Source organism: Poecilia reticulata, linkage group LG16 (assembly GCF_000633615.1).
Source record: "Poecilia reticulata strain Guanapo linkage group LG16, Guppy_female_1.0+MT, whole genome shotgun sequence".
Classification (NCBI taxonomy): domain Eukaryota; kingdom Metazoa; phylum Chordata; class Actinopteri; order Cyprinodontiformes; family Poeciliidae; genus Poecilia; species Poecilia reticulata.
The window spans coordinates 7596429-7611988 of record NC_024346.1 but is presented as its reverse complement, the minus strand read 5'-3'; the positions used below and the strand labels follow the sequence as shown (position 1 = coordinate 7611988).

Genomic DNA, 15560 nt, shown 5'->3' with positions numbered 1-15560 from the left:
ATCAGTGTATCTTGTTTGTATTTTATATGACACACTGATACAAAGTAAAAGGAAATTCAGACATATTTTTTTCATTTATTTCTAAATCTTATTCTGACAAGTGTGGAGTGCCTGTATGTATTCAACCCTTCTGAGTTGATGGAACCAGCTTTCAATACATGTTTTATAATCAAAGCCACAGTTCTTTTGTTATATTTTGAAAAAAATAGCTTTATTTTTCCACCATGGACAAAGGCGCCAACCCCCCTGCAACCCTGCAACTCTATGTAAGATGGGATATTGGAGGACATGTACATTTCTGGTCCAAAGACACAAAACAACAGAGAAACCGGCTCCCTGTTTTTTTTTTTTTATCATAGTCAATCTTTAGATTTATAGCTTTAGTTTTTGATTAAGCTCACATTGTGAATTATCTGTATACTGCACAGTCTCCTATGTTTCCTTATTAATGTGTTTTTATGAATTACTGTGCCATCCACATGTATGGCCACCCCTGGAAAAAATGCAGTTTTAAAGCCTTAAAATAGATCAACCATTTAATGCTCTAGTTTTATACAAAAGATTGTATTTTTGAAAATACAATCTTTAAATTAAGTACATTGATTCAGTGACAAAAAAGGGCCAATTACTTTTGTTAGTTTTTTTTCAATAGAACCACTAATGTAGACTCTTATTTGAAACTGTAAAATTTGTCACTGAGGCATTTTTTTTTATTTATATTTGATCAGAGTCTGTTAAGCATCAAAGCTTTGGTTCTACCACATAAATTCAGATGTAGTTCTTCTAAGGTTTGATTTTGATTTCTCCTGTAAAGTATGTTTAATGTATGAAGATCCAAACAGGGCTAGCTCATTCATTTCTCCAAAATCTCCTGTTTCTTTAATCTTTTTTTTTTTTTTCAGATTTTGTATTTCTTTACAAATTCTTAAATCCAAAACATTTCATTGGGGTTGCATCTTGGTGCAGTTGGCCAAACTATTGCCTTGTAGCAAGAAGGTCTTAGGTTCAAATCCCAACCTGGGGTCTTTCAGGATGAAGTCTGGATTTTCTCCACATTCATACTTTCCCCCAGTATTCTGGCTTTCTTCTGCATCCCAAAAACAAGTTAGTTGACATTTCTAATAATAACATAAAAAAGGGAGAACTCTGAACCATAACTTATTTATTTTTATTTACTCAGTTTTGAACATGATAGAAGTATAAAATCACACACATGAACAAGAAAGGCAAAAGAGATTTTTGTACTAAAATAATCTCAACATGTTCGAGAACGAGCATTTTAAGATTATTTAACAGTTGGAAGAAGTAAGGAACTTATGAACTCCCTTCCCTCGGTGTGTAATAAATAATTCCAGTTGTAAAATCATACAATGTCCCTTTTCTGTTATTTTTCCAACAAACAGCACGACAAACCCAAACACAACGGATTGGGTGATTTATAGGTAACTAGAAAAGGAGCTTAAAATAGTACGACCATTTACGACTTTACTTCTGCCATCCTTCAAACATGAAAGAAGGGGAAATAAGGAAGGAAGCTGTCAAAAGTTCAAAGTATTTTAGGGATCCAGATGACAAAAACAGCAGAAACAGCCAGACTGGAAGAAAAGCAAAGCAGCTGTCACTTAGATAGGTGACAATTTTGGGACATCCTGTACTCTCAAACTTGCCATCTTCTCTGTATGGTATGAAATGCTAGAAGCAGAAAATGTAAAAAAAAAAAAATGTAACAGAACAAACAAAAACAACAAAAAACATTTCACATAAGCAATAATTCCAGACTATATTGTGCTCACACCGACGTTTTGCAAAGGTGTGTATTAACTAATTACATTTATGCAGTTACATCTACTTGAGTAATATTACTATAAGGTACAGCTACTCTTATTTGAGTAAAAGTTGTGGATAGTCTACCCACTGTGAATAAATTCATTGAATGAAAAACATTTCAACCAAACGTTCATGTGACACAAACACCTAAAGTTTATGTTGAAACAAGACTTCTTTGTTGTACCAAAGCTTTGTCATTCTTTTCTATCTGATGAGCCTGTTGCGCTACGTGGAGGTCAAACATAGTAAAAGGGAGTAATTTCCTTCTACTTGAATTTCTTACAATGTCATTTCCAATTTGTTCTTCATCTTAGTCTTTAAAGTCTTATGATCAGTTTTGAAACACTTTTTTTACTCGTACTTGAGTCATCTCTTGGTCGGATGCTTTATACTTGAATAAAAATAGATTGGATTGGTGCTGCTTACTCTTACTGGAGTTTTGGGGTACGCAACCCAACCCACCAGGGATGTAGTGAAGCCTTCAAGCCTCAACGAACCAGGGAAGGGGAACCAACACATTGTTCAGGAGGAAATTAACTCCAGTGATAACGTTAAAGTGCAGTTCTAGAAAGTTACCACATGGGGTCGCTGTTGCGCTATTTGCGACAACCTAAACGTCTTGCATCAGTGAGGTAAAGTAGTACACTTGTATTTATTCCATTGAAAAGATCACCTTATTCTCCCGAAGCCAGTAGTTTGTAAATAACACATATTAGTTGGGCTTCACTGTTTGGCAGACTTGCAGGGGACTTTCCGATTTAGAGGTATAAATAGTTGGTTTCAGTTTCACCCTTATCAGATCGATTGGCTCATACACGTTCCTAACAGCCTGTCGGGGTCAGAAGCGTTACAGCTTTATTTTGGACACTTCAAGTTAACTATTGGAGTCTGTCAAGTCTCTGACGCAGCAAACTCACCTTGTGGAGAGGAATTCAAGTAAGTCCGCTGGGTTTCGGCGTAGTAACTTTAGCTTACCAGTGTTAGCTACCAGTGTAGCTTGCATATTTACGGTTTGTCTGAAGTAAATTATGATATTCATCATGGGATTTGAGTTGTTTTGTTCGTATCATCCTGACCGGTGCCGCATTTGAAGTTGAACAGTGTTGCAGATAGATGTAGATAAAAACGAAAGTAAAAAGAAAAAAAGAAGCAATTTATTGGTCAAAGTGAAAGTAAAAGCATCTCTGCGAAAAGGAGTTCATGTTTTCTGTCGTCATATTCACAAGCTATATTTAAATTGGCATTGTATGTGACACAAAGCTAATGTGAAATTATTAAGTGCAACCCCCTTTACTCCGACACCCCTAAATAAAATACAGAGCAACAAATTGCCTTGAATTGATGCCTAATTAGGAAGATTTCAGCTGTTTGTAAATTAATCCGACCTGTAGAGGTCACAGAGGTTTGTTACAGAATATTGGAGACCAAACAGCGTAATGAAGACTATAATCTGGTCAGAAATAAGGTGTAGAAGTTCAAAGTATTAAAACAATACGCCGAAATGTAACATCTCACTGCATTGTTCAGTCCATTGATTGATATTGTATTGATACTTTTGCTCTTGACCAGTTCCTTTCCTTTTTGAGTGTTTCTCAAACACTCGAAAAGTTTTTAATTATGAAGCGACTCACCTGATTAAAATCTGACTAAACATATCTTTTAATTTGCTTTCACAAGACACAGGCTTCACACAGATATATCTGACTGCTTTAATATACATCCTATTACTTTGTCTTAAGCAATATTGTTTCCCCAAATGAGTGAAACTGTTTATAAAAGTGACATTTCTGCAAGGTGAGGATTGGAATGAAAATACTTTTCTTGTTCAGTCTACTGAACCTGTCTCTCTCTCTCTCTGTTTACTTTTGCAGTATCTACGCGTAATGCAGAAAATGAGCTACTTCTTCCCCCTGGTTTGCATTTGCATGGACGTGTGCGCTGTGCACGCCATTCGTCTAGCACAGCTCTCACCTCTCCTCCTCTCCCATCCTTTCATCACCTTGTGGGGGGGAGCTCTGACCAGGGCCTTCATCCTGGGTTTTCTTGCCTTCACTTACCCCGGAGGCCTCCCATGGGTCAGAAGCTTTGAGGGACTTCAAAGCATCGCCGTCCTTTGCTTCCACTTTCCGGTGTACACCACTCTCCTTTGGCAGCTGGGCCAGTCCACTGTTGAAGAACTGTGGGGATGGCACTCCTGGGAACGGGTGAGTGGGTCCGATTGTTGTTTTCTGTCCAGTGTGTATATTAATGTGGTGACTGGTATAAATAAAAAAAAGAGTTTGGTTTTTGAACATTTCCCAAAGACAATAATATGATGTTCCAAAGCTTTCTTGCATAAAAAAGGCAAGAAAGCTTTTATTATGCACAATATATTGTGAATTTTTTAACATCACAATATCACTGTGTTCAATATTCATATCACAAATGATTCTTTGCAGTGCAATAATTATTGGATAATAGTATTATGAAGTTATTTTTACATGCTGATGGGACCTTTAGCATTTTCCAAAATGCCAAAGGTCTCAGAATGACGGAAGCACAGATAACAAAGAAAGGAAAGAAGAAAAGAAGTGTATATTGAAAGTGATATGGACATTGCATTACTTAATAATATTACTGCCATTGCAGGATTTTCTACTATCATGCAGCCTTAGGAACTATTTTATTTTTTCATTTAATTTAACCACTATGGTTGCTATCATCAAATCATTTTTATAGCCATGTACTTAAACCGTGTTGAGTTTGTCTCACAGTTTAGTGTTTTCATGAATCATAGATACAAATTTAAAATAAAGTGCTCAAATTTTATGTGAAAACTATGTTTTAGATTCTATTCCTATATGTTTTGCTCTGATTACCATTTGGACAAATTGACTTGTTTAAAATATGACAATTAGGTCTACAGCTTTCTAGCCAATCATCAATCTTTCATAAACCTGACCTGAATATTTCAATATTGATTTTTTTTATCAATCAAGTGTTTTAATGTCACAATGATAAGTATTAATTTATTCATGGTTGAACTACAAACATCATCTAAACGTAATTCACAATCTCAACCTGAACTAATTTGAAATTATTTATTAGTTTGTAGTCATTGTCATTTTTAATGACTATTATTTAATGTCCTTAAAAAATATTTGTGGTGAGAATATGCCTGTAAGTAATTGCAACTTTAACTCTGCTTGTATACTTTTGTCATCTTCTCTTAATCTGAAAAACTTCATTTAAATTTGACTCAATTTCCATTAAAGCTGCTCTTTTTAAAATAATTTTGCCCATTTTTCCTGTGGAGTTAGATCACAGCCTGCAGCAAACTCCTGCAGAGAAGATGTAGACCAACTCAGCAGAGCTGGGATGTGGTTAGGACATGAGACATTGTAAATTTCAGCTTAAAGCAAGTGAAGAGTCATAGTATGTCGGGTCCCACCAGAGGCACAAATGAAGCACACACAAACAACAAGGAAAATGTTGCAACATAAAGAAAATGTTTGTCTTAACCAATTTATAGTATACAGAGCTCAAGTTTGTCGTGTGAAAAACAGCAGGATTGAGTTCAAAGTTCTACAAAAATCATTTGATGCTCTCATATGAACATGCACCACGCTGAGCCTCATGTACTTTGAAAATAGGACAGTGCAGAGAAAAATGACTTGTGCAGTACATCCAAACACCACCGCAGGCTGGAGTTATAATACCTGAAATGAAACCATCTGCTGCCAACATGTTCTGCCCCTAAGTCTGCAAAAGACCGAAGATTGGAAGCAAAACTAATTTAGTGGGTAAAACTACAGATATCACATTACCATTAAAAAAAAAAGACTGCTTGCCATTTAATAAAAGTACTTTAAACAGTTAGTTTTAAATTATTTCAGATATCTGAAACCTGAAAATTGATGTCATATTTTTGTGTTGCAGGTGTTACAGGGCTACGCCGTTACAGCGGTGTCATGGCTCTACTGGAGTCGATACATCTCGTCCTTTATGACCAGAACTCCATCACAGAAGAAGGAGAAGAAGCCCGGACCGGACAGTAGAGACTCTCTGAAGAGGCTTATGGGATACATGATGCCATATTCGACTCGCTTCATTGTGGTGCTGGCTCTGGTTGTTCTCTCATCTTACGGTACGTTGGTCAACATCATTCTATAAAATGTCTTGCGTTTCAGGGTTTTTCACATCAGTGTTTAGTGTTTTGTTGAGCTTTGAGTAGCGCAAAATTTTATACACTAATATTTTTTAACTATTAACCGCAGGCGAGATGGCTATTCCCCAGTACACTGGTCGTATGGCAGACTGGATCATAAATGAAGAAGCACCCGATGCGTTCTCCCAGGCCATCACAATCATGACAGTGTTGACTTTCGCCAGGTAGGGCATCAAATCTGTCATCACAAATTTTCTTCATGCTCATTTTTAATTACTATAATAGCAATATGTGAAATGTTTTTTACATTTTGATTTAAAGCATAAAGATGTTGGATTTATTTTCAGATTTCTTTGCACAGGCCTATTTATTGCTAAGATAGTAGAACAAAGTAAAAAAAAATGATGTGACATGGTAAAATTTCTACTGAAGGATTGTGGATTCATATCTAACTGTCAAATTACAGTTTAATATATAATATCTTTATTTGAGTCATGATTCAGACATTATTTTCAGATTTCTTCACTGGTTCAGATATTATTTTTGGATGCTGTTAGGTAGCAAAGTTTGCACAGCCAGGCTACATATTTCTACAGATGATTTCATTTTAATTTTTAAAGTTAAAAATAGTTTGAAAAGTTTTAGTTTTAACCAGTTATTTTATTCCTCATCATTTTGAAATACAAAATGCTGCAAAGAACTTGTTCTCTCAATATGAACATTCAAAATAAATGGTTGCTAAATACATACAGTAGTTGCTAACGTGGCATCATGTTGTGGTACACCTGGTGGTGGACTGAATATGTTCAACTAGACACCAAAGGTGTTTTTTTTTTTGTTTGTTTGTTTTTTTTTTTCAAAGTGAGCTTATTGTGACCCCATGTAGCTTTCTATATTCCCATCGTTCACTCCACACTGCAGTTGCAGATGACCAGGAATCAAAAACTATCAATTTGATGATTACAAACAAGCAGATGGGTGGGTTTTGAAACTGGTTTGTGTTGAAATTACAAATTATTCTTGTACTGCTTTGGAGTGGAGTGCTTTAAGTATCAAGATCAACTAATTTCTCTTAACTAGTCACAACAAACAAATGTGAGGCTGAAAACGGTTCATTTTAATGTTAAACTGTGACTATTTCTGAATCAACAAGACATCTATTATTTACGTTCTGCCGCCTTGATTGCCATAAGACATTTCCAAATTATTTTCCTGCCATTTAAAAGACTTCTAGCACAGAACCTGCAAGATAATTTTCATTGTGTGAAAGAGAACAAACTCTCCTCGTAACGTGTCGTAAACTAACACTTATATAAGGTTAGAAATGTGGGGAATGTGATTGTCTTAATTTTTCTGCCATTTAAACTTCTTGTACATGTGGGATGAATTACACTGTAACTCCACCTATTAAAAGGCTTCAATGATATTTTGTGTGCTTTCAACCCCGTTTGTGTGTGTTTCAGTGCTGTGTTTGAGTTTATGTGCGACCTGACCTACAACGTCACCATGAGCCTCATTCACACCTCAGTGCAGGGAGCCGTTTTCCAGGCCGTTCTGCGGCAGGAGATCGCTTTCTTTGATGCCACTCCCACAGGTAGGAATAATTTCGATGTGCAAATGTCTGAGTCGATTAAGCTATTTTTATAATATTCTTTGCAGATTTCAAAATAGTCTCAGTATTGCAATTGAGATAATTAGGGAACAATGATGCAACATAATGGCAGGTGAAAACTTGCATTCATGTTGAACTGTAACTTCTGTTTCGCCTCAGGTGAGCTCGTGTCCCGAATTACCACGGACACCAACGACATGAGCGAAGCACTGAGCGAGAAGCTGAGTCTCCTGATGTGGTACACGGCTCGTTTCGCTTTCCTGCTCTACTTCATGGTCAGCCAGTCGTGGAAAATGACTCTGCTGACCTGCATGGGACTTCCCATCATCTGGGTCATCCCTGAGCTCACCGGACATTTCCACCAGGTGACGTCACGCAAGGAAACGTTCCAACTGGAATACCATTTTTTTTTTTTTTGTTTGTTGTAAACTTCATCAGATGTGTTGTTATAAATTATACAATATACTATGATACTATATTATTTAATTACATATTAATTGTATTAGTAAATAATATCAGTGGGCATTTGTGTTCACTTTAGAAGACAAAGAAAACAGAATCTCTCTTTTTTTCACCTGATAAATTCCTAAACATGTCAAAGTTGAATATTTGTTTATATGCTGCAAAAGTATTTTCTGTAAACTAATGTAGTTTGTTGTGTTCATGCTTTAGACTATTGCTGCGAAGGTTCAGGACTCTCTGGCAAAGGCCAACCAGGTGGCCACCGAGACCTTCTCCAACATGAAGACAGTGAGGAGTTTTGCCAACGAGGACGGAGAGACGGAGAAGTACAGGCAGCGGCTGGACGAAACGTATTCTCTCAACAAGAAGGAGGCCGTAGCTTACGCCGCTTCTACCTGGGCCAACAGCGTGAGTATATTAGTGATATTTAACCCTGCTTTAAGGATTTATTTAAATTAGCTGCTAAAAATAAATGTAGAAAGGACAATCATCTCAGACCTTACATTGGCAATCTCATTGGTTTTGCCACTTGCAGATGTCCGCCAAGGGAAAAAATATTCCACGACCTATTTTTAATAGGTGGTAATCAATCTCTGTTGCACATGGAGATCAATACGTGTTTCGGTTCACACATTCACAACTCCAAATTGCACCTGTTGACAGGTTGCTGGATGAAGTTTTGTTTATTAATTTTTTTTCAGTCGGCTGTTGCGAAACAAAATGTATTTGTCAGTGTTGCGTCCACAAAGGGCACAACGTATTACATCATACAACATAGCGCATAACAGTTAGACTGCGATAGTGAGTGGAAAATATAGACAATAAAACAGTTCATTAAGTTTGAAAGTGATTTTAAAAAATGTTTTGTATATCAGAGCAACTTTTATTTTTTTGCACCTCGGTCTAATTTTCTCACCGTTATAAGTTGAAAAACACACAACTTCAGTTGTTTTTAATGACATTATTTGTCCTGATTACACCTGCCGAGCTAACTTAACATGATTATTGTGCAGGGAGCAAACCTTTGTACAGAAAACTATTACTTAAAATCTCTTGGTGATGCTGATAAGATAATAACACTGATTGCCTTTCAGTTTCAGTAAAGCTGAAAGTGATTGTGAAGGTCCAGAGACCTCTTATATGTAACACACAGTAAGAGACAATGGGAAATTTTGTAATAAGGATGGGAAAGTCACGTGAATAGCACTGTGGTAAGACGGCGGATAAGCAGCAGAGTTTTTGAAAGCAGTAAAGTTCAAACATTCCTGGGGATCATAGGCCATTGTGAACGGGCCGAGCAAAGGTTTTAGCTACTGTTTTCATTTCACAATTCAAAGTTGGCTGCTTTTTAGTGAATTTTAACAGAATCAAGGTTATATTGAAAAATAATAACGCAGTTGACTGTTCTCTGAAAACCGGCATTTTTGTTGTTGCAGATGACCACTTTGGCCTTGAAGGTGTGTATTTTGTACTATGGTGGGACCCTGGTGACCCGGGGGGCTGTTAGCAGTGGAGACCTGGTCTCATTTGTTCTCTATGAGCTGCAGTTTGCTTCCGCTGTTGAGGTGAGCCACAAACCCTGAAAAGACAAACATTTTGTTTTATTCATAAAGTTTTTTTTATTTTTTTATTAATCACCTCTCATTTTCTTCCAGGCTGTCATGCGCTACTACCCGGAGGTAAAAAAAGCAATTGGTGCCTCGGAGAAGATTTTTGAATATCTTGATAGGAAACCTCAAATACCTCCTCCTGGCAGTTTGGCTCCTGAGAATTTCAAAGGACACGTTCAGTTTAAAAATGTTCGCTTTTCCTATTCTGGAAAGACTGATGAGAACAGTCTTGTACTTAAGGTGTGTGCCCCTCTCTGCTGTTTCTTATGGTTTTAAAAACTGTTTGTTTTTAACTAAATCCTCTTTCGTAAAAGGATGTGACTCTGGAGGTAACACCGGGCCAGATCACTGCACTTGTTGGACTAAACAGATCAGGGAAGACGACCTGTGTCAAGCTACTTGAGAGGTTTTACCAGCCTCAATCTGGAGAAATCCTGCTGGATGGGAAACCACTGCAAAACTACAAAGACCAGTACCTACATGAAAAGGTGGGTGGGTGGTGAACAGAATTTAATAATCAAATGGAATATTTTGACTTCCCTGTCAAATGTGTTATTTATTTACTTGCCAGATTGCAGTCAGCTGTAATAGATATCTACATGAAAATAAAACTGTTAATATGAGCCATCAGTAATGGATTCAGAAAGCTTTTTTAGATTTCATTCAAAACTAGACTCAGATTTAAAGAGAAAACTTGTTTATTAGTGGTCAAAAACCGTGACCCCACAAAACCTCATGGTACTAATCCTGCATGTCAAATTTCTGAAACTGAAGACTGAATTAAAATCATAATTACAACAAATAAAGTAAGAAATGTGAAGATGTATAAAAACGTGTACAAATGCATTTCTCTTGTACTAAAAAGTAAAAAAAAAAAAAACACACGTGTGTGATGTGTATATTTATATAGAAAATCTGCTAATAGAAATCGGTAAATTGATCATCCCCAATCTGTAGCAAGTTAAAAACTGTTGAATCAAATTTCAAATTACTCCTAAACTCCTTCATGATACCCGGTTGATTAAACAACATGTTACAGCCACCGAAACCTCTTTCTCTGTGTATTTTTTGACAGATTGCTGTGGTGAGCCAGGATTGCGTGTTGTTTGCTCGATCTGTCCGGGAGAACATCAAGTACGGCTGCGAGGGCGCATCAGACGAGGACATGTACAGAGCTGCTGAGCAGGCTAGTGCCCACAAGTTCATCACTGGACTTTCAAAAGGATACGACACAGGTTCGACCCGGAAACACCTTTCATTTCTATAGCAGAGGAAGTCATCATGGTGGTATTACAGTGAAGATAAGACTGCTCAAACAGGTCACTTTACTGCTTCACAATACTTTATCTTAAACTCCAAATATATTTTTTTTCATTTGTTGATGTAGTGATCAAATTGAGTGTAAGAACAAAAGGAAATAATAATAGAAAATGCTCCAGCTTCAACATAAGATTATGTAAACATGTATAGACTAGAGTTGGCAATGAGAACTACCCAACCCCAACCCTAACCAAAAGGTTTTATAATGGTGAGCAGTGCAGCTGCTAAGTGAATGGAAGCAGATACAAATCTTCATTTTCTTACACATAGCCTATTTGTGTTTCATAGCTGTCAAAACATTATTGCAAAAACTCCTTTCACGGCTCTCTGTAAGTCCGCCTTCAATTAGTTTTCCCACATATTGTTTGGCCCTCACGCAAATAAAATGTTTATGGTGTATGAGTGAATTTCTGAAGTACAGACAGGAGCAGCAATCGAATACTCTGCTACATTTGGCTCAGACATTGAGAAAAAAAAGTGTCTGCAGCTACATTATTATGTCTGAAACCAAACGGAAGACAGATCTGGCGAAAATGCACATGAAAAAAGAACACAGTAACACAACACAACTTTGTACTTGTTGGGGGACTAACTTACCCAGGTGATTTTGCATTATGCAGCAAGAAAATGTTTCAAACATTGGTTATAGTGGAAATGTCTTTCCTCATACATTTCACAACCTTTTCCTGCATGCCTGGGTTATTATTATTAGCTTTCTATATTACATTTAGAAAAATTCCTAATTACTTAATAATGTTTTTCTTTTTAATGGTATGTGTTCTTTTTTACGTAGATGCTGGTGAGAAGGGGGGTCAAGTATCTGGAGGTCAGAAGCAACGCATTGCCATTGCCAGGGCTTTAATTAGAAAACCGAAAATCCTGATCCTGGACAACGCTACTAGTGATTTGGACACAGAGAATGAATACCAGGTACAAAATAATTCACGTGCCTGATTTTTTTATTTATTTGATTATTTATTTTTCTTCTTTAAAGAAAAATCTTTATCTTCTCAGGTCCGTGAAGCTCTGTCAAAGCTGGCAGAGAACTGCTCTGTGCTTATGATTTCCAACAAGATGAGTGTCGCAAAGACAGCCAGTCATGTCATTGTCCTGAACAACGGGACAGTGGAGGAGGAGGGCAGTCATGACGCACTCATGGAGAAAGGTGGCCTTTATTCAGAAATGGTAAAGAAACAGGAAGAGGGCTTCAAACGTCCAACAGACGAAAGCAGTGATCAGCAGTGACCCGTCTGAGTGATTGTAAAATTACTTAAAGTTGGATGGTTATTTGGAGTTCAGGTGAAAGTTCAAGCAAAACCTATGTTGGTAAGAATGCTCTTAATATGAAACAATACTTCTTACTAAACATATTTGCTTGAGTTTGACTCTGTAAGACAATTGCACCTTGAAAGTGAAAAAAACTACACCTTTAAGAACAGGGTTTTCATTACCAACATGTTGTTGAAACCTCTGTTAGCACTGTTTTATTGTATGGATTTAACAGAAAGTCACCCTCTTTGAAATAGAAAGACAAGAAACATAATCTTTTGCTCCCAAAAGCCACAAAACTTAAAGAATCATGTATGTTGAGTGTTTTATTATTGTCAAATTGCCCACTAGATCCTGCTGCACACACAGCTTTTACGTGGCTGTAAAAACACACGTTATGCCCTAAAATATTGAATGTGAAATATATTTATTTTGTACAGAACAGAGAAACTTAAATGACAAAAATGGAGAGTTAAGTTATTCAGGGCTTTTATTAATATTGTTCATTAGAAATGGCACAGGAGAAAGTACAGACTTATCTTAATTTTAATCTTGCACTTAAATAGACAAGGTACATGCCTGAACTTGTTCTGCTTCACCAACGCTAAGAAATTCCATATCATGCCTTTGAAACTTTCCATTTGCAACATCTTGTGGAAATAATTTTGTACGTATTTTTTTTGCAAAAAATAGATTTTCAGGTGCGTTAAAGAACATCTGTTAATCCACACAAACAGAATCTCTTCTGTAGCAGCCAGCTCTCCAAAACATGGCCCCAGCTATCCTGTTTATTCTGTTAAAAAACAGCTGAAGTCCAGCAAACCGTTATTTCATTCATGGTGCATTTCAGCATGACACATCAAATGTCAATTAAGAGCATCAACTGACATGTTTCAGTCGTGAGAATCATTACCTGCTTTGCAGATGCAGATTCCCTTATGAATCGTTGCGTAAGTGACAACGATGCAAAAAGTTTATAGTGTCCATGACTGTAAACTTTTTGGTTTATAGTCATGAAAATAGCACAATATTTTTGACAGCATAAAAAAAATGTGGATTGTCTTGATCAGAGATTTTATTTAACCCCTTAATTGTCACTTTCAAAATTCTTACATGCAAGTCAATGTGTCCATGAAGACACTGGTGCCGTCATGACATTAAAGGGGAAGGAAAGTAAAAGTCAAACTCATCTTGCACGGAGTGCAAAAGAAAACCAACCGTTCCTTTAATGCTACAAATGCTACTAAGACTAAAATATAACCCTATCTTTTATCATTTTCACAACAAATTTGAGGTCCTGTTAGCCGTCTGTCTTGGACCAGGCCAGCAGGTGGAAAGATTCCTCTCACGTAACATTATGTGGTCAGTTTTTTTCTTTATATTTGTTTCTATGTTTCACATTTTTGAGCTGGTTACATGGCACAGTAAAATATATAAAATGGTTAACAGTGCAACAACTTCAGAAACTCCATAATAACAATCAAAAAACAAATTTTACAATAAAAAACTGAAAAAGAAAGTTTTTCTGTTTAAATTTTTTAGTTTTGCAATCATGTTTATCTAATCATCAATATCATTATGCCTGCAAATACAAATGGAAATATATTTTTAAAACACTTCTAACGGATAAAGATCACTTGGTGTTCCGTAAGGACAAAGCATAAAAATCAAAAACATTCATGAATCACCTCTTATCACATGCATAGTTCTCTAAAGCTGACCAGCAATGTTGAAATGTTACTCAGCAGGAACGCTATCTGATCAATAACCTTTCTTTTCAATCGTGGGTTCAATTTGAAGCTCTGGGTTCTATTATTCTTTTTTTCAAACATGGGAATTATTTCTTCTTTTTTTTTTCTTTAGCTTGGTTGCTTTCCTGCTTCAAAATCACCCCGATCACCACTTTAGTTGGAAAAGAGTTTTTAGTGACCTTCATAAACACTTTTATCAAGATAATAACAAATACAGTAATACATAAAACAAGTAAAAGGCATTTAAAGGGTAATTTGTTGAAAGGGACATTTAAAAACACATCTGGTGCTTTGAGAAATCTTTTTTTCCACCTGGTAACAAAAAAGATGTAAAGAAATGATGTCTGTTATTTTGAAAAGAATTTGATTTGTGAGTATTCTGTTCATATGCTTGAGTACATTTTCTGTCTTTTATCCATATTGCAAAATTTCTAAATGTTTTAATGTGAAATTATTTTTGATGGATTCAAACAGACATATAGCAATAAACTGTTTTTTTATTATTTGTTTTGCTGGGATTTTTTTTAATTTAAGCTTCATGGAAAATATATGTTTTTATGTACTTTTATGTTATTAACAATTATAACATAAATCAATTCCTCTATATGCAGTTGACATTCAAAATAATAATATCAATGTAGGCAGCTAAAGCTACATTTTTTACAAACCCAAGTTTAAATTTTTGATTTTTCACTAGCAAAATATTGTTTTTTGGGGGTAGGGAGGTTGGCTTCACAACATATTTATATATTATATTTATTTATTTTAATTTGGCATTTCTATGCATTACATTTATGTAAACACTCAAACCTCCCAGTGTTAATCATGTAAAACTAATGTAGTTCACTCCCACATGCTTGAATCCCCACTCATGGTGACCAGTGATAGTCCTTTTGGTGCTTGGGGTTGATAACATCTTTTTGGCTTTTATTTCTTCACCTGATTTTGGGAACTTACCTTTTCTTCAAACTATTTTTTTCCAAATGTCCTAAACAAAAAAGAGAGAGAAGTAAGCAAACAATTTTTGTGTAAAACTTTTTTTGTGAGGCCATTTTCATGCAAGTCCACGCTTTTATATGAAGTATATACCATTTCTAGCTCTTAATTTTACAGTTACTTCCATCACCTCTCCCTTCTGCTAGTTAGATTTATAGTCAGCTTGATTTGCAACTTTAGCTTTTCAAGTTGGCTGAAAATGTGTGAAATAATTAACTGAAATATTTTTTCATCAAAAGTGAATGTCTTGAGTTAATAAAGCTCCACAATTAAATTATGATGTATCTGATCACTTTGTACACCAATAATTAAAAAAAATAAAATAAATGGGAACTTTTAACAATGGTAGGACATTAAGATGACATGGCCCTTAATGCTGCTTTTGCAGGACAAAATCTGACCATCAGATTTAATGATTACTGATTTTTGTGTAATGTCTTAGAACGTCTTTTTTCACCTTTAATTATTATACTATTTTTTTGATATATGTGTCTGTTTTTCCAGGTTCTATGTCTGTAAAAATATATATCATGTATTCAGAGTGAACGTTTGAATTTAAACTTCAA

General features: G+C 35.8%; 1 protein-coding gene across 2 annotated transcripts; it reads left to right on the top strand.

The window, feature by feature from the left end:
• Nucleotides 1-2241: 2241 nt before the first annotated feature.
• Nucleotides 2242-14501, top strand: tap1 (transporter 1, ATP-binding cassette, sub-family B (MDR/TAP)). 2 transcript variants are annotated; one of them, XM_008431177.2, is made up of 13 exons: nt 2242-2459; nt 3699-4031; nt 5746-5953; nt 6084-6198; nt 7438-7568; nt 7746-7951; nt 8259-8456; nt 9485-9613; nt 9704-9898; nt 9973-10146; nt 10734-10893; nt 11772-11908; nt 11993-14501. In XM_008431177.2, exons 2-13 carry the CDS (start codon nt 3711-3713, stop codon nt 12221-12223), a joined length of 2205 nt encoding a protein of 734 aa, XP_008429399.1. In that variant the 5' UTR covers nt 2242-2459; nt 3699-3710; the 3' UTR covers nt 12224-14501. The 2 variants fall into 2 exon arrangements, with proteins under 2 accessions (XP_008429399.1, XP_008429398.1); XM_008431176.2 differs by lacking the exon at nt 2242-2459 and adding an exon at nt 2473-2763.
• The last annotated feature ends 1059 nt before the right edge of the window (nt 14502-15560 follow it).